This window comes from Porites lutea, chromosome 9 (genome assembly GCF_958299795.1).
Source record: "Porites lutea chromosome 9, jaPorLute2.1, whole genome shotgun sequence".
NCBI lineage: Eukaryota > Metazoa > Cnidaria > Anthozoa > Scleractinia > Poritidae > Porites > Porites lutea.
The window spans coordinates 430,567-448,334 of NC_133209.1; the positions used below are offsets into that span (position 1 = coordinate 430,567).

Consider the following 17,768-nt stretch of genomic DNA (forward strand, 5'->3'; position numbering starts at 1 on the left):
CATAAATTAATTTTATTTCAGACTTAACGGCATTTAGTGTGTTTAATTTAATATATTTTTTTTACATGTAAATATATTTAGTATTAATTTATAAGCGGAATTGTAAGGTAAAAAAGTGTTGAGGACAATAAAAGCGAGACCTGGCAAGTGCGCCATCTTTTTTTAATAACCTTTTTTAAACCAACTAAATAATGGTCAGTTCAGGTTCAGAAAGAGATTGCAAAGGCTTGACAACATATCACGTTAACACAAGATTGAAGATGAGATCTCTGACTACATGAAGCGGTTTATCTTTCCTTAACTTCTGTAAAGCTTTCTTGAAATTTTCCAACGGATGAATAGTTTGAATGGTGGCAGCTTAACTACTCTGGATACTGAGTCAAATCCAAGGTGAACACTCGGCTCACTGTGCAGTCTTTGTCAGGCTAGAAAACAAAAAGAAACGTCATTAATGAACGTCAGTAACTCAAGTGATGAAAACACGGGCTGAACTAGACTGTTCAAAATCCCCTACTTTTCCATAAGATCGTCGGCATGATACACACTTACGACCGAGTCAAGCCTGGAAATGAGTACCAAATCTACTTAGGGGACGGGGGACGGTAAACAGCGCCCAAATATTATCATCAGAGTAAATGCATACTAACTTCAGCAGTAATTCCAATAAGAGCTTCTGCCCTGGTATAAAACTCTTCTTTGAGGGAAATCACAATACACTGGAAATGTTTTTCAGTTTCGCTGATAATGTACCTGGCGACCTAAAAAGAAGTAGTATGTTAACATTGCAAAACGAATAAAATCTCGCCATGATGGTAAACAATAAACAGTTATTTTATAAGGAGGCGTCTACTGACATGATTTACAAAAACGCGTACTGCAAAATCCACGGTTAATTATACAAGTAGGGCACGCCTTCAACAGCCGCCTACTTGTTTTCACATAAGATCTCTGATCTAGCCGACAAACGAAGGCTCGAACGGATCCCGCCGACCTGACTCAACAAAAGTACTGGCGTATTACACAGTCAGTTACCACATATGTTTTACAGTCAAACCAGGTCAAGCGTTCCCGTCGCTAACAAACTAATTAATTCATTAATGGAAAATGATTTCGTTTGTTGATTCAATGATCCATTCATAAAATGAATAACCCAACAGTCAAATTGTACCTCGATTCAATAATCAAATGTTGATTTGGTTTATGAACAAAATCTACCTGTTCTTTATTCTTGTCTGTTGTGTTCAATCGTATTTGCTTCCTTTTTCCTGCCGTTTGCGATTGCGTTTTTCATTGCCTTTAATCAAAATAACAGCTAGAATAGACAGACCGCAAATGCAAAGAAACTGACAATGGCCGAGGATCGAAATCCACCAATCACCGCACATAACCTGACCTCAGTTTGACCGTCGTGTTTTCTAAGAGGTCAGTCCTAGGTCTGTTGCACTGATTACAACAAACTGGCGTACATGTAACAGTTTGTTTGGGTTTGAACTTCAGAACTCGCCAGCACTCGACTCTCAGAAAAATTCTGAGGTCAACTTGTGGAGAGAGTAGTTTTTCAAAAAACAGTAATCGAATCAACATTCGATTATGGAATCGAGGCTAAATATGAATATTGGATTGTTCATTTTATGAATGGATTATTGAATCAACAAACGAAATCATTTTTCCGTGAATGAATTCATTAGTTCGTTAGCGACGGGAACGCTTGACCTGGTTTGACTGTAAAAATAAGCTTCCTAGCTCTTGCATCTCAGTTGTCGGAGCTTTTAATGTACCTTATTGATGTTGGTGTTGTCAAGAGCGGCGTCTATTTCGTCCAGGACAAAAAACGGTGCTGGTTGAAAGCTGCAATAACATAAAATCAGTAGTCAAAAAAGTAACAAGGGCCATTTAAGATTCTTTTGCACTCAAAGTATGATAGTAACATTCCAAGCTCGTTTCTAACGCGATGAATGGTATAAGTTACATGTGACAATCATATTGTTATTATCTAGAACAAAACAGAGCTACTTATTTACCTGTGAATACTGAAGAGAAGAGCAAGTGCTGCTACAGTTTTTTCGCCACCAGATAAATTATCCATTGGTCGGAACCTGGGCATTTACACAGCACTAATTAGTAAAACTAAAGAGCTCTGCTTAATACTGTATAAACCAAAACTTAAAAAGTAGTACTAATATTCTGACCTTTTCCCGGGCGCTACACAGTTGTAATTTATTCCTCCAAGGTAGGGCTCCTAGAACGGCCAAAAAACAACTTTAAGAACAAAATTAACACAATTTATCCCCCCCACCATTAAAGAACCACCGGAACCTTAAGAACATGACCTCTCAGTGGTAAAAGGACGGTAGACACTGAACAGCGATATACTGTGTTTTATGCTTATTACTATCCTTGATCCGAACTTAAGGGTCTGTGATTAGTAAATATTGCATACCTCGGCATCTTCAGGACCAAGGAATGCTTGTGCGCTGGCATTGTTGGCAATGTCCTGAAAGAAAATAAAGGGACAAGAGGAGTATAAATAAAATTATACTTGAACCGGCCTTAAATAATAATGACGTAATAATATTTGCTTTAAACTTACTATCACTGTACTTGTACTACAACCCCAAGCCCGGTATGTGTTCTATATATTTCAAGAACATGGTATAATAATTTTCTGTGTGGTTTATATTGACCTGGTAATAAGAAATAATATGTTACGTTCAGTTTTTGGTGGCTTCTCTTAGTTTTATAGCGGAGCTCTCGCGCGCGAAGCGCGCGCAGGGAGCACTATAGGTAAGAAAATTAGGTAATCTATGCATCCAACAAATTTTGGTACTGAGAAAATCGTCCGTACCGGGTACGTCCACCCCTTCATGTAAGAAGGGATGAAATTTTGCATTTCAAGCACCCGCTCGTTTCGGCGGTAAATCGTATACCGTAAAATTCCGAAAATAAGCCCCGGGGTTATATTTTTCAAAGGGCCTTTGTGAGGGGCTTATTTTTGGAGGGGGCTTATCTTCGGAGGGAAATTTGCGTTTGAAAATCGATTGGGCTGGCTTATAGATGGAAGTAAATTTACCGTCTTTGCTTTGTTTTACTATATATTTGAGGGCATTTTTCCAAGTACAAGACCCCGGGGACCTTATATTTGGAGGGGCGATTTAACGGTGGGTTTTTTCCGTTACCGGTTTGGGGAGCTTACATTTGGAGGGGCTTATACATGGAGGGGCTTATTTTCGGAATTTTACGGTAGCTTTCCGGCCTTTTAGAGGTAAAAACAACAACAACAAATGTCGACTATTTCTTTCGACTTAATTTCAAGAGAAAGAGCTAGAGCGAGAGATAAAAACCAAAGGAGACCAATTTCGTTGGCAGAAAAACAAACAAAAATCATAGCGGCGGTGAGAAAAAGGGGAAATATTAGCCGCCAAAAAAGTGAAAATGAGGGGCAGCGAGAAAAAAGTGAACAGGTAGAACACATACATTTCCTCCATAAAACGTGTAACTGGAAAGTTTCTGGAAGTTTCGCGTTTTATTCGTTCAAAACAACGGCAAAGAAATGGACAAAAAAAGCGTGCAAAGTTGTTTTTTGCTAATTAGAAAAAAAGTGTGCTGCACGTGCAAAGTTTTTTTTTGGCTAATTAGACCTACTGATTGTTTTTTGGCTGTTTTCGTTTATATTTTGTTTAGTAAATTATAGATTTAACGAGAGCTTTTCTTTTAGCCCTGGCTAAATCTATATATTATATGTATATGTAAATACACGACAAACCTTGTAAATTTCATCTATTTTCGTTGAAATATGTTCAAACGCTGTCATGAAGAGTTCATATCTGGTGGTGAAAGAGACTGTCAGGGCTATGTAAAAGTATATTGCAGTTTAGTAAAATCCAACTAGTGGTCTATTATCAATGCTGCGTTCTGATTGGTTGAGCTACTACTAGGCTATATGTTATAGACCACTAGTAGCGAAAAGCGCGGGCTTTGAAAACCAAAACAATGGCGGCTGAATCACGTTTTACTAGCTAAAGTTGTTTTATCTCGATATTTTTGACCAACTAGTTGGATTTTACTAAAAAGATTATTCCTCTCGCCCTCATGGCCTCTGAGTCAATAGCCCATTCGGCCTTCGGCCTCATAGGCTACTGACCCAGAGCCCATTCGGGCTCGAGGAATAATTGTTAAATATTGATATTTACCTTGAATACAAAAGATAACTACTACTGATACGTCCAATCTCTACTCGAAAAAGTAAAGTTATATTATATTATCATAGAGTTATAATTTCATGATTTAATGAAACTTTACGAATGTAAGTCACTAAGGAACGACGAAATGCGCTCTGTTGTTTGTGGACCTAAAAGCATTATTTCCCTTTCATGCTACACACCTACTATGCACTACTATTCAATAATAAAAAAATGGTTCTCACTGAATCACAACCTTAATCGCATCTTCTAACCAACATCTTCCACACTTCCGCACCATTGGTCAGTACTACCTGAAAAGTTCCTTCTTGAAATAGACATGCGCAATAGGACGAAGAGTCTGTTTACTGACATGCGCAAAAGGAAGGAGGGCTCTGTTTACTGAAATCTTTCCTTGGTTACAAAACAAAGCAGCAAGCGGTGCACGCAATACATCAGCTTAGCAGTTTCTCGCGGTTTCTTAAAATATGCAATGACACGTACACTCGGGCGTACGTGCATTGGTTTGTATCCGCTTAGTCGTTGAAAGCTTCTACCGAACAATAAATAATGATTGAATTATCATCATGCATAAAATGGTCCCCTCAACAAAACAGCGAGCTATAAGCATATTTTATCTTCAGGTATATTTTCGTTTCTGAATTACTTTTAATTTAAACGGCTTTTTCGATATGGTCCAATAGTGGAAGATCTTGTCTGGTTGGAGCTAATTTACTGTAGGATAGTACTCAGTCAAATTTCGGGTATACAAATGGCACACTCTTTGTCAGGCTAAGAAAAAAAGAGAAACACGACATTACTGAATCCGTGCTACAGTCGTCATTAACTAAAGTGTTGAAAACATGAACTGAACTTTTGGATCAGTCGAGTGTTTAACTAACAGGACTCAAATAATACCAGAGTCGATGATACTTACTTACGCAGTAATTCCAATAAGAGCTTCCTTACTGGTAGATAAAACTCTTGCTCGAGGCAAGGGAAATCACCGGCTGCCGGGAAGTTTTTAATGTACCTCATGGCCTACACTGCAAAACAGTCCCAGCCAACAATTTTAATCAGAAACTTAAGTTATTTGTCTTTATGCTGCTATGTAGAGCAGGATGATAACGGTAATGGGGAATACAAGAAGTCCTACATACAAACGGAGAACCGGTGCCTCAAGATGGCTTTGATCAGTGATTGAGACCAATAAAACCTGAAAAGCTTGACTCTGCGGGATTTGCAGAAGATTTTTCTTTGCATTACAAATCTGTGCGACTAAAGAGTGGAGAACGTTAGTGAGAAAAGGCGTCTTTTTTTAATCTAGAACGGAACAAAATTTGCTCAGTCATTAAAAAAAAGGCCTCTGAGTGCTTTTCCGACACTAAGGTATATTGGACTGATCACTGACAGGGTTAGGGTATCAACAATGCATGATTAGAGAGGTTAAGCATCACCTTTACGTCAAACGGAAAAGGCGAATTTGTACCACATGACCAAGTTTCCCCTTTACTTATCGTTTACTGTTCATTATTTCAACACAACACGTGAAGCTTAAACTCCCTATTAACTAAACTTATAGATCCCTGAGTTATCAGATTTGGGCATGTTGTTAAAATATTTGTGAAAATGTTGTTCTTCTGTCCTGGCGAAGACATTGTCGTTGAGAAAATTTCAAAAGTCAGAGCAAATATTAAATGTTAAGTTCCACTATTACGCTCGAATCGCTGTTACACAGGGGCGGATCTAGGGGGAGGGTGCAGGGGGTGCGCACCCCCCCCCCTGAGATGACCTGCAGTTTTCTAATACAACTGGTATTCTGCAAAAAAAAAAAACTATGTGGTTTATTGGTGTTGAAGTAGAGCAAGAGAAGAGTGCACCCCCTCCTAAAAAAAATCCTGGATCTGCCCCTGTTACATATATCCGAGAATACTAATCCCAGGAATCTTCTGCCGTGTTCGCTCACTACCAGGCAATTTGGGACGAAACATCAACTCAAACGAAGTAAAAGTTCTGATCAATGAAGACCACACCATCAAGTGTCAAGTTCAGGATGCCACTGGTAATTAAACAAAGTAAACCCTCCCTGAATAGGGAAGGCACTACGCCAGAACAAAACTGCAGGTGAAAATGATCTGCCTAAATGGCTAAGGAAGTTGGAGCGATTCGAACGAAATACGTGAATGTAAATTTATTATTTCTAAAACAGGTAATAAACATAAGCATATTAGCATTCTTAGGAAATTTAAGAGAGCCGGTTTCGTTTTCCCTTAGGCGGCTTAACGGGATTAACTGGCTACAGTACTCAGCTGACTCAGTTTTGTGAAGCCTCTGTTGGGGCTACACTAGTGAAGTAACACTAAAAAACGTTTCTATAAAAAAGGATGAATTCGGTCCCAGCCAAGAATTGAACAAGGAACTTTGAATAGTTATTTGTCTGTCAGCTATGTCTAGACAGATTGAGATTGAGGAACCGGTGCCTAAAGATGGCTTTAATCTGCTGGATTTGCAGAAGTTTTTTCTTTGAATTCAAAATCTGTGCGATCAATAGATGGACTACTTTAGTGGAAAATGGGAATTCTAAGTTTTTCTGTAACGAAAAAAGCATTAGCTGTCCTTTCCAGAACGCCCTGCGTCATGTTGGGTATATAGTTGTAATCATTACAATCAAGCTACGTTGCCAATATCAGATTCATTCCTTTATACTTGCATACGCAATGAGCGGTAAATTCCTTGCGAATGCTTTTTGCGAATGGAGTTCAGCTTTCTTTTTGAACTCAATAAAATGTCTTCACAGGACAATATTTTATCCGTTCAAAGTCTGAAAGATGTTTAAATCTGACCGTAGTCTAAATTGCTCTTCATTATACAATCAGTAAGTAATGGCAACGGCTAACAGATTCAGCTTTTACACAATTAATTCATTAAATATGTAATCAATTAACGAAAAGAATCTATGGTGTACGCTTGACCTGACTTCTATGTAAGGTGTATTGGACTGTTCCGAGGTTACGAGTATCAACAATAGACCACGGCACTTAACCGTCTTAACATTGACACTTTCCTTTTTTCATGAGAGAAAGGTTTTTTAAAACATTGAATATGTCGCCATGTTGACGAATTGCGTATAGTTTAGAAGCTTTAATTTACTTTGCCTCAACTGGATGTAACGATATTGGTAAAATAAACAGATTAAATCGGGGCAATGTTTCATGTGAGTGTATTCTGTTGTGGCTAGAGATCCTTCCTTATATTTATTTTTATATATAAATTTGCTATTAAATAAAGCTGTTTTGAGAAACATGAAACGGAAATTCAACAGAAAGTTACAATTATTCAATCAGTCATTCTTTTGCAGGAAATATAGTATCCTTATTAGTATGGAGGAAGTCAAAAATTAGTATGCAGGAAATCCAAATTAGTATGTAGCAAGTCCGAAGGGGCTTATCTTTGCTGAAGCATAACTACCGAACTATGTATGATTTGGTTTGGGTTGCAAACATGAAAGTTAGTCATCTTAAGTCGGAACCGCTAAAAATGTAGCTGTTCATTAATGACTGTCTAGTTCATTGGGTTAACATTGCCCATAACGCGTCTTTATTCGTTAAGGAATTTAACGTTAAAGAGGAATTTACTCAATAAATGACAACATCACAGCTGCTTATCAAACAACAACTCTCCCTGAGCATTATATCAAACGCTACAAACAACAAAAATGAACTTTGAAAACCTGTTAGGCTAACAAGTTTTCAAAAACCTCAAATGTAATCCGTTTTAATCTTCTTCAAGTTTGTCCATCTGTGCCTTCGTTTTGTACTTGTTTTTTTTACTCATACCTTCTTTGAATGTTTTCAACTCATACTTTAATATTTCACACAATTTGGTGGCAGCTCTCTTTGTTTGAATTTTGATAAATGTTGTGACGCAGCTCCTTAAAAAAAATTGCTTTACTTTGATTTTTAATTTTTTGCTTGATAAGGGTTGAGACCGACAGGCCGGCGCTCTTTGCAAAAAGTTCCAAAACATCCCCTCCCCTCCCCTCCCCTCCTCTCCTCTCCACCCAAAAAGGACCAACTATGTATGAGACAATAAACATGAAGAGTTGACTAAATAATTTTTATTAAATGGACGTTGTTTTTTATTTGGCTGCCTTCGGCAACGCCCAAATAAGTTCTTAGTAGCGTCATGTCAAAAAAACACAAAATGGCGGACGTATAACCAAGAGGGGGTTGCGCCGGCGTTACGTGTCCTGACACTTCAAGGTCTTTGGAAGGGGGGGGAACAATTTTGGGGACAACAGTGTTTTGGTCGATTTTTCTCTCTTAGCATGCTGAAAGTCACGTTTCATTTCAGTCAAGCGTGAAGCATCCGCAGTTTAGAAGTCCACATTTCTTGCTTGCGTATATCACCATGAATTTATGTGGCTTATTATAAAGAAATAAACTCACAAATAACATTTTAAAGTTCTACTTTCTTTAACCACGACTAGAATTTTTAAAATGGGGGACAATTTTGGCGCAGCATGACAAGTTGTTACTTAAACCGGCAGACCAATGTACCCTCATTTGGGGGGACTTGTTATTGACTTAAATTAAGCTTCTCATGGGGTGTATTTAAAAGTTTCAAAATGACGACAATTGTATTTTTGATCTATCTTTTAAACTCACCAATATAATTAAGCTCTTGCGTATAGGATGCAAAACAGGAATGATGAACATAATAAGCTTATTTGTCCTTTGGTCTAAGTGCTTCTGATACGGTGTGCGAAAGCAAAGTAAGATGTTGCTGAATAGTTATTTTGTCTTCGAATACTGAACCTGGAACATTGCATTAAACTCAGTTCACGAACATCAAGTATTAAATCACGTTAGCCGGCTCTGAGTAAGCCGTAGACACCCTGCACAGTGTATAAAAGGATATTGGACTGTCCAAGCTTTATAGACATTAGATTTTAAATTGACCATGCTACTAATCTATCATTACTTATTTGTTTGAAGCCAGTCTAATTCTCCATATCAATATGAACAGGTGTATGAAATAATTAATTTGCTGTCGTGAATCTGTGGTTCTGAAATAAGGTTTAAATTTGTTTAATGTGCTTTGCAAAAATACCCAGAAATACGTTGCATATTTCGAAAGAAATACCTTTTTAACGTGTATCAGGAATATCAGTAGTTTAAGGCAAAGGAAATACAGTAAAAAACTAGAATACAATTGGTTGGCCGGGTAAGTTTTGACTTAACAGTATTATACCTTTAAGGAACGTCAAATAGCTAAGAAGTAACAGACCCTTTAACGAAAAAGTTAACTCAAGCAAAACCTCCAAACTATTCGAGAATTGTTAAGATCATGATGAAATTGAGTAGTTTAGAGAGCCTTTTTACGTCACGAAAAAGATCTAAAATTTGATTGGACCCCGTGGCAACAGGGTTTTCAGAAGTTGTTTGTCATAAAAGTCACCCCCTATTCCTTAAGCTGTCGATATCTTGTGGTATTGCATCAACCAGGTGGTCTGAGTGTCTCAGCCAGGAAAAAAAAAGGTTAGTCAATTTTCGTTATGACTAAAAATGCTTAAAAATACAAAACACTTTATTTGGAGTAATTCTTTATTATAGCCGGTTTTTGGTTGCATGTATGACATCCCGGTCGCGGGAATGCAACTGCACGGGAGAACATATGTGACCCAGTCTGGCCAACACAAATTCTAACAGCGACAGCCGGGCAGAAACAAGCATGTTCTTAGATTTTTTGAGAAAAGGTTGGCTTAGCCCAAAGTAAGGAAATCGTATATAACTGAGTAAACGTAAGAAAAGAACTTCAGTATTTCAGGTTTGCTTTTCGGCCGCTGATTCTCACTGGATCATCAAATGAGTGCTTAGTGCCAAAGTAGTTGGAACTTGATACTGTTGGTAATCATGAATTAAAAAAGAAACTTGTATCAGTAATTCATTTACAGTGGTAAGGTATCTAAAGAAAAAAGTGGAGAATACACCCGGAAATTTAAGATCTAGGATCGCCCGCAGGCGACTCGACTTAATAATGAAAGCAAGAAAAACAAATCTGTCTATTTTTTGGATTCGTCTCATCATTGCTTTACTTCGGTCTTGCCAACAATGAAGACAGGATTAAAAAAACGTATATCTTGGTGGCAACACTAGCACCCGATGATTTCTACAGAGGGAGTTTACTGGAAATCACAGAGGCGTAACTAGGACAGACATATGTACAGTTTCCACGCGTGAACAATTGGGAAAACATCGCATTTTATTTTGAAAAATATCTGAAAGAAGTTAATGCGGAGGTACATGGGAGCTTGTTTTATTTTCAAACTTTCACCTGATTACTCACTTCCCTATCGATTCTCTCCTCTCTTTTTTTTAAAAAAAACTTGCAAATACGCGAAGCGCTATGAACGAAAAAGCTGTGAGGCCTTTGGGTCCAAAGTCTCTCCATCCCTCTTAATAGTTAACGATCGTTAACGGACTTGAACAAGATGACACCTGCAAATCACGTGAAGAAAAAAAAAAAACGCCTGATCACAGGTTAGTAGCTTTCTCAATGGCTCACTGGATCTCAGTTATTTAACAATTACTGAGTGAGGCTGTGTATGATGTGAAGATTTATGTGTATGATGTGAAGACTTATGTGCTTTTCGGCCTCGGCGGATAACAGCCTCCGAGAATACTCATTCTCCAACGAATTTTTTTCATCATTACCAAAAGAAATAGGAAAAGAAATGAATAGCAATATTCTCAATTATACTTCTCAAGAGATAAGTGTGTCATGGCCAATGGAGGAAAGCGTTTTAGTTGGATATAGAGTACTAAAGTGATGGAAAACTCCATACAAACCCTTCTAATTTTTTCTTGGGTCGACCCCAAAAAAATTTAGAAGGGTTTGTATGGAGTTTTGTAAGCATAACTGGGCTACGATCTCAGAGACAATTTGCCCCCAACTGCTCATTTTTGGCAAGTAGGCCTCTTGAACATTGTTCTTTCAGAATATCCTGACAAATCCCATAATTTCAGAAATTTCATTTTTATGACGTCACACTCTAGTACTCTATAACCACATACTACAGTCAGCATCGTCAGCGTAATTACCAAAGAGAGGAAATAAAAAAAATCTCGAGGCAACGAGAGCTGACCTGAAATACCTTCAAATTCGACTTTTACCTAGGAATAAACCTTACTCTATATCAAAGAACTGCAGTTGGTGTTTAATACCTCCTTAGGTTTTCATCAGAGAAACTCAAGCTGTACTCAGTTATGTCTTCAATTGATGAAACAGGATGTAGTGAGGCCTGTTCTTCAAGACTGCGCCTCAATCAAGCTATATCAACGGAAGAAAGTGTTGTGGAAATACCCAAGTCTGGTGAGATTGGAATTTAATGAGTGTGAAAGATAACGAGAGAAAAAAACAAATTATTCTTATTCTAGCAATCAGGAGTTTCGCTACTTGTAAGCACGTACGCACGTGCTGGGGGTACCTGAAAAAAGTCAAAGGTTCGTAAAACTTAACACAAAACCAAAAAAAACGACAAGGGAAATAAATGAGACATATCATGTTACTGTGATCCCTTAAAGAAGGCTAGCCTGCCAAGTTTTACAAAGAAAAGATAACAGGATATTTTAATTTTAACGTATAAAGCTAAATAATCATTAGCTCCGGAATATATCTGTATAATAAACATGTTTTATAATCTGGATAAACATTAATAACTTGCGAGGTCATTTTCCTTTTCCAGGCCAGTATCTTTGGGGCAAAATTAGCCAAGATACACGCAGTAAGACTAGCCTTAATAAGGGGTTTGTGGGATATATATAAATGCTTTGAAGTGTATACAGATTTATTTCTATTCAGTTTTCTATTCTTTTTTTGGACTTAAATGATTATCATTTAGTGTCTCCAATTAGCTTCTCCACCTCAATACCTAGACACTCAAATAAAGTTCATCTTTATTTGTATGTCCCGTACATGACAGACAGAGGACGATTTGCCAGACAGACTAGTCTGGGGGTTATTGCACATAAATAAAGCCACTGTTTATACACTGAAAAACCCCTTTGCCGTTTTTAAACGGCACAAGTCCCCCTAAATGCCGATTTTTAAAGAACGAAAGACTTCAATAGAAAGGTGGTAGAACTTTTGTTCCAATCACTTCGTTCCACACTTGGGCTCCAGTAATGAGGATACTGAGCATCCGTTGATGACTGAACAGGATATCATAGCGAGCCCTTTCCTCAGTTCTTATCTGCGGCTCAATCAAGCCATACCAACAGAAGAAAGTGTTGAAGAAATACCCAAGTCTGATAAGATTGGAATTTAACGTGAATGACAGACTTGAGGAAAGAACTACCACTTTTTTTCTGGTACCTCAGTGTACCCACGTATGCCCGCAAGTAGTCTAGCGTAAATTCTTTAACAACAATTTTTTTAAACAAAACACACCGTTCAGATCGGAAATGTCGGTTTTGGCCGAAGAAGCCACTTGATTGGATCACTAAACACGAATATTAGGGTGGGAAAAGGCGAGAACTACACAGTGATATCTCAAGGGGTTTTAAGGCCTGGGTCAAAGATGTGTTCTGAATATATAAATAAATGGCAGTATCTTTCGCTAGGAAACCTAGAACAAAATGAACTTTTCCCCAAAAGTAAATCTTGAGGTTTCCTTGTGCCTTAACGTTTAGATTATGGTCACGTGACGGAAACTGGCGAATTTACTTTGTTTCGATAAACAAATTGGTATTTCTGAAAGATGACAAACATACCTAACTTTCTACGTTTGGAATGAATGTACGCGAAGTTTAAAATTAAAGTTTTAAATAATTCAAGATTAAATTTGGGTATTTAAAATGATGTTTTCCCTCATAACATTTTATTGAAGTGCAATGGACGGTCATTCCAAACGTAAAGTGTTAGAAATATTTAATATGAATTACAAAAATGTTTTTTCCCGATTTCTTTCCTTAAACCGGCCACCAATTGGTCAATAATTTACGATTTTTAGCAAAATGGTCACGTGACATATCACGTGCCTTATTAACACAATGTTTGTACTTTAAAATGTTAAGGACGATGAGTTCTTTATGTGTGCCAAACTTTAATTCAGCGCCATCATCTATGCCAAAGATATAGCAAATAATTCATTTTCCACAAGCAAACGCCTTAGTCCCAGGCCTTAATCTATTTAGGTCTTTATTAATCACCTTCCTTGTCCCGCTTTTAGAATCAACAATGCCTCCAAGTGATGAAAATGTATGTGGAACTTCTCCTGTTGGGCTGCTGAATTACGCAATATCAGTCGACAGTTTGGAAATCCTACACGATTCGAACTCTGTTTCTAACATTGCACACTCCGCCGGTAAGACGTAAATATCATTATAAGTTTAAAAGTTGTGTGTTTAGTCCGCTCTGAAAACGCTTATGTGACAGCTGTGTTTGCAAAGTTTGATAATTACTAATAATTTGTTTAACAGTCTAAATTAGTACAAATTAGCGTCTTGAAGTCTCACCTCACGATTCGAGCTCTGTTTCTAAAAACGAGAAGTCCAAAGACCAGTGCAAAGCTGATTCAGAACAACGTGTATTGTTTTTCATAACAATATTTCGGCTGGTCATACCAGCCTTCTTCAGGTTTACAGATGTTACTGAACTTATGTAGGAATCACAATGTTATATAGATGGAGAATGTCGCAATAAAAAGTCGGTTTAAAGTGAGAGGCGGAAATGACGTACAACATAAAAACTGGAAAGGAAAAATACTAAGGATAGGGATTACAATAATTCGTCCCGGCCGTTTAGGCCATGAGGTTTAAGAGTCATGTCCTTATCTATCAATTGCGACTCCCTAGCCTTACGAACTGAGTCACGTGAAGAATGAATTTTCTCTAGTGAGATTAACTGCATGTCAGTATGAAAATGGTTAGAGTGAGAGAGAAAGTGTTCAGAAACAGTAGTGGGTTTAGATCAAGAGCCATAATAGGACTATATGGCTCTTGGTTTAGATTTAATGTTAGTTAAACGTAAAAGTGCCTAATTACCTGTTTTATCGAGAACAGCCTGGAAGACACGACAGCAACCTTTTTTTTCCTCTGAACTTTGATACTGTCCTTTAGAATTCCACTGAAAAAAAAATTTGCCAGCCTTTGACGAATTAAACGGGATGGAATAAGCGTGATAAAGTTTAATAAGGCAGCGCAAATTCAATTTTTAATTGACGTTTTCGTAGCCCGTCGTCGTCCTTGTTGCTTCGGTGGCAAAAAAAATGTTTTACATAGTTTATTTCATATTATCAGATTGATAACTTGCAAAAATAATTTCAGTCCTTTCGTTTTCATTCACTTGTTTTAAAACCTCTTTGTAAACTTTACAAGAATTTTCTTTTTAATCTGTTCCTTTGCTTGAGGCTTTTAAAGCCACGGCTTTCGTCACATGGTCTGTTGCTGAAAAAACGGTTGGATTTTTGACGGTAAAGTAATGGCGTTACTAACAACTTTTGTTTCTATTCTGAAGTAATTTTTCCCAGTGAGTTTTTTTAAGGCTTGTAGATAAGTTCCTGGTTTCAGCTTAGCCCCCTTCCGAAACACCCCCACTTTCAACCTCCAAGCTTGCTCCGTGGTCCCTGATATTCCTTTCACTCATAAAACTGCACTCCTCCTCTTTATTAAGATTATAGTAATTGTACCCTAGACAGATACAAAGAAGCATTAAGTAATTGTTGAGCGAATTTCTTTTTAGCATCACTACATTCTTTAAAAGACGAAAGGGCACAAAGTGAATCCCCTTTAGCCAGAACAGCATCGGCTGCCCCATTGCAGCCTTACGCTACTGTCTACAGTAGGCCTAATTCAAATCCAACTGCTGAGCCAGAGAAAACTACTAATATGGAAACTACAGGGAATTTGGACAAACACATTCCAACTGCAAATGTCTGCTATGGTGGGGACGTTGAATTAGGAGAAGCCGTTAACCTCAAGACAGGAAGGCAGCTCTTCCGTTGGAATCTGATCTTTAATCTCATCTTGTGGATCCTTGTTCCTCTTCCTATCTGGTTGCCTTTCGTCTCCCAAGAGATCTCGCTTTTTCTCCTTCCAAGCATTCAGGGGGCCTTTATCGTATTCTGGATTTGCGTCTGCTTGTTGGCCATAAGAACTACAGCGGTCATGTTTTGGAACAGAAAGACGGACTTCAAATCCAAGTGCGACCAGTTGATGAAGAAATGTAACAAGGATCCTGAAGCACAAACAGCTGAGAAGACACCGATCCAACACGTAGCAGTCTTGGCTTGTTATAAGGAGCCTGTGGATTTGATTGCTGCTTCAGTTCAAACTCTGGCCAATCAAACTGTTTCTTCCAGAGTAACCATGGTGGTGTCATTCGAGGAAAAAACTCCGAACCTGTGCAACAAACAGCAGGATTTGGCAAAACTCTTCGGATCACAATTCCGTGAACTTATTTTTGTTACGCACCCCTTCGGCATGGAAGGAGAGATCCCAGGAAAGTGTTCAAACAGCAACTGTGGCATTAGGACAAGTATAGCACACATGAAGAGAAAGGCTGGCAGTAACTTTGATCCGGATAGGATCCTTATAACAACTGGCGATGCAGACTCCAAATTTCATCCAAGATACATGGAAGCGCTGGAGTACAAATACGAGCGAGAATTCATTAAAACAAAAGATCTCGATAGAAAGATGGTAAACTGCTTGTTCCAGTCACCACTACTCTATAACTGGAATTTAGATGCAGCATCTGTTGTTACCAGATTGACTGGCATGTTGCGTGCATTCCTCATGATGGGAGCCATGATTCCATTTAATGTCAACACTATGAGCATATACAGCTTCTCAGCTTCTCTGTGCATGGCTGGGCAGTATATCCATCCTGCATACCAGATGGAAGATATAATCGCTCTCATAAGGTAAGATGAAGCAACGTACATACACAAAAAAGAGAACTGCACTCTTTTTGAACACCCCGTGTATAATCCGCTTAAGGAACACAACAATTACTTTTTTCCTGAACTTTATCCTCGGTAGTACATTTAAATCATGATTCGTGTTGCTATATTCTTTATATTGAGAATAGCTATGGCCGAGTGAGCATGGCTAGTATTAATCAACTGAGTCAAGAAAGGCAATTTACACCGAAAAAAGATTGAAAAGCTAACTCGCACGCTAGTCCTTCGTCAGAGCGAACCAAGGAATTGTAGGTAGTGTGGTTCATATATCGAGCGGCCGCGGAGCTGTCCTAGTTAATAGTGTGAACTGGTAACATAAAAAACAAGAATAATTTAGTTGAATAAAAAGCGTTTATTGATTCCGAGGAGATTTAGAGAACCGATCTGAGACATGAATTTTATTGCAGGTCACAAAGTTAGATTCTTAGCAGGGAAGGTCAATTTATGGTACTGTCATTGATCTGTCTTTTTCCTTTTTGTCCGATGACGTCATAGGTGGATGGGAGTCTGCAAGAGACGGCTTCGCATTGTAATGGTTCCCGTACCCACTCTTTCCGGTCCAACATCTGGAAGGGTGATTGAGGAGGAGTTGGAGGAATGGGCACGACAGGCGCGAAGATGGACTATTGGAGCTGCTGAGGTGTTTCACTACTTCATGGTCAAGTCAAACAATATTCCATTCTTTACTGCCTTGTCCTGGGGAATCACTTTCATCATCTATTATGGTAGTTACTTGTCTTTATTTATAATCATCATCTTCACTTTAACAAAATTCTGCAATTTGATTGGCTATCGGTAGCCCTGATTTCAGCATTAATAACAATACACCCTACATGAGGTTCAACAATGTAATAGGACAACACATCACGTGACTCTCTTTGTCCCGTTCTCGATTTTACGGAAGAAGCCGCCATACAAGGTTTTATTTTGAAACTAAAACTGATATCCCACATTTGGAGCGATTTTAATAAATTCGCTTAATTCTGTCCATTCCCTTTACAGGTATTATCCTGTGCTGCTCGTCACTCTACAGCGTTACGTTGGCGATCTCCGTTAACTTTCTGTTTGTGGAGGTTCCAGTCATCCTTGAGTGGGGAATGTTAGCTTTCCTTGTGTTCAACTACGCTGTCTTCGCCTTGATCTTCTTGTTGGATCGAGTCACAGTCAGGCTGACGGAGCCGAGAGTAAAGGAGAGGATCTCTTTTGTTAGAAATCTTTACCATTGGATCGTATCACCGTTTGTGCTGACGGCCTACTCCATAGTGGAACTGTACGCCCTACATGAGGTCATGGTACGGGGAAAGAAGGTGTGCAAGCACGGGGCAAGCAAAAAGGATGCTCTTGGTTCTAAATAAACAACAATTTCCTATTTTAAAATTTCATGCTTCTCTTCCCGAATTTAAGTATTTTTTGACGCATATTTTCGCAGTACAAGTTTTTTCATGGTCAGTAAATAGGTTTATCAACAGTATTTATCTACGCAATATTTATTATTAATTACAGCAGACAAACGTAAAATAACAACTTTGCAACCAATAACACGTTTCATAGCATTTTTAGCATCGAAGTAAATGTACCTATTTTATTTGTACTCATATAATTGGCTAAAAAAATCTTGCTCCATT

At 38.2% G+C, this 17,768-nt stretch overlaps 2 protein-coding genes across 2 annotated transcripts; one reads left to right on the top strand and one right to left on the bottom strand.

Annotated features, from left to right (window-relative positions):
- Window positions 1-145: 145 nt before the first annotated feature.
- Window positions 146-4,017, bottom strand: LOC140948594 (structural maintenance of chromosomes protein 1A-like). Its single transcript, XM_073397848.1, has 7 exons — window positions 3,764-4,017; window positions 2,441-2,494; window positions 2,190-2,239; window positions 2,022-2,096; window positions 1,779-1,848; window positions 648-758; window positions 146-425 (listed from the first exon to the last, which is right to left on the bottom strand). Exons 1-7 carry the CDS (start codon window positions 3,809-3,811, stop codon window positions 363-365), a joined length of 471 nt encoding a protein of 156 aa, XP_073253949.1. The 5' UTR covers window positions 3,812-4,017; the 3' UTR covers window positions 146-362.
- Window positions 4,018-11,446: 7,429 nt separating this feature from the next.
- Window positions 11,447-17,768, top strand: LOC140948085 (uncharacterized). The gene is made up of 5 exons (XM_073397309.1): window positions 11,447-11,552; window positions 13,411-13,545; window positions 14,922-16,104; window positions 16,639-16,868; window positions 17,146-17,768. Exons 1-5 carry the CDS (start codon window positions 11,447-11,449, stop codon window positions 17,496-17,498), a joined length of 2,007 nt encoding a protein of 668 aa, XP_073253410.1. The 3' UTR covers window positions 17,499-17,768.

Coding starts and splice junctions, on each gene's coding strand:
- LOC140948594 (XM_073397848.1), bottom strand. CDS start 3,811: ATGACAGCGTTTGAACATATTTCAACGAAAATAGATGAAATTTACAAG. Junction 2,097..2,189: donor TGTGTAGCGCCCGGGAAAAG/GTCAGAATATTA, acceptor GTAAATGCCCAG/GTTCCGACCAATGGATAATT. Junction 1,849..2,021: donor CTTCTCTTCAGTATTCACAG/GTAAATAAGTAG, acceptor ATGTTATTGCAG/CTTTCAACCAGCACCGTTTT.
- LOC140948085 (XM_073397309.1), top strand. CDS start 11,447: ATGTCTTCAATTGATGAAACAGGATGTAGTGAGGCCTGTTCTTCAAGA. Junction 11,553..13,410: donor TGTGGAAATACCCAAGTCTG/GTGAGATTGGAA, acceptor TCCCGCTTTTAG/AATCAACAATGCCTCCAAGT. Junction 16,869..17,145: donor CACTTTCATCATCTATTATG/GTAGTTACTTGT, acceptor TTCCCTTTACAG/GTATTATCCTGTGCTGCTCG.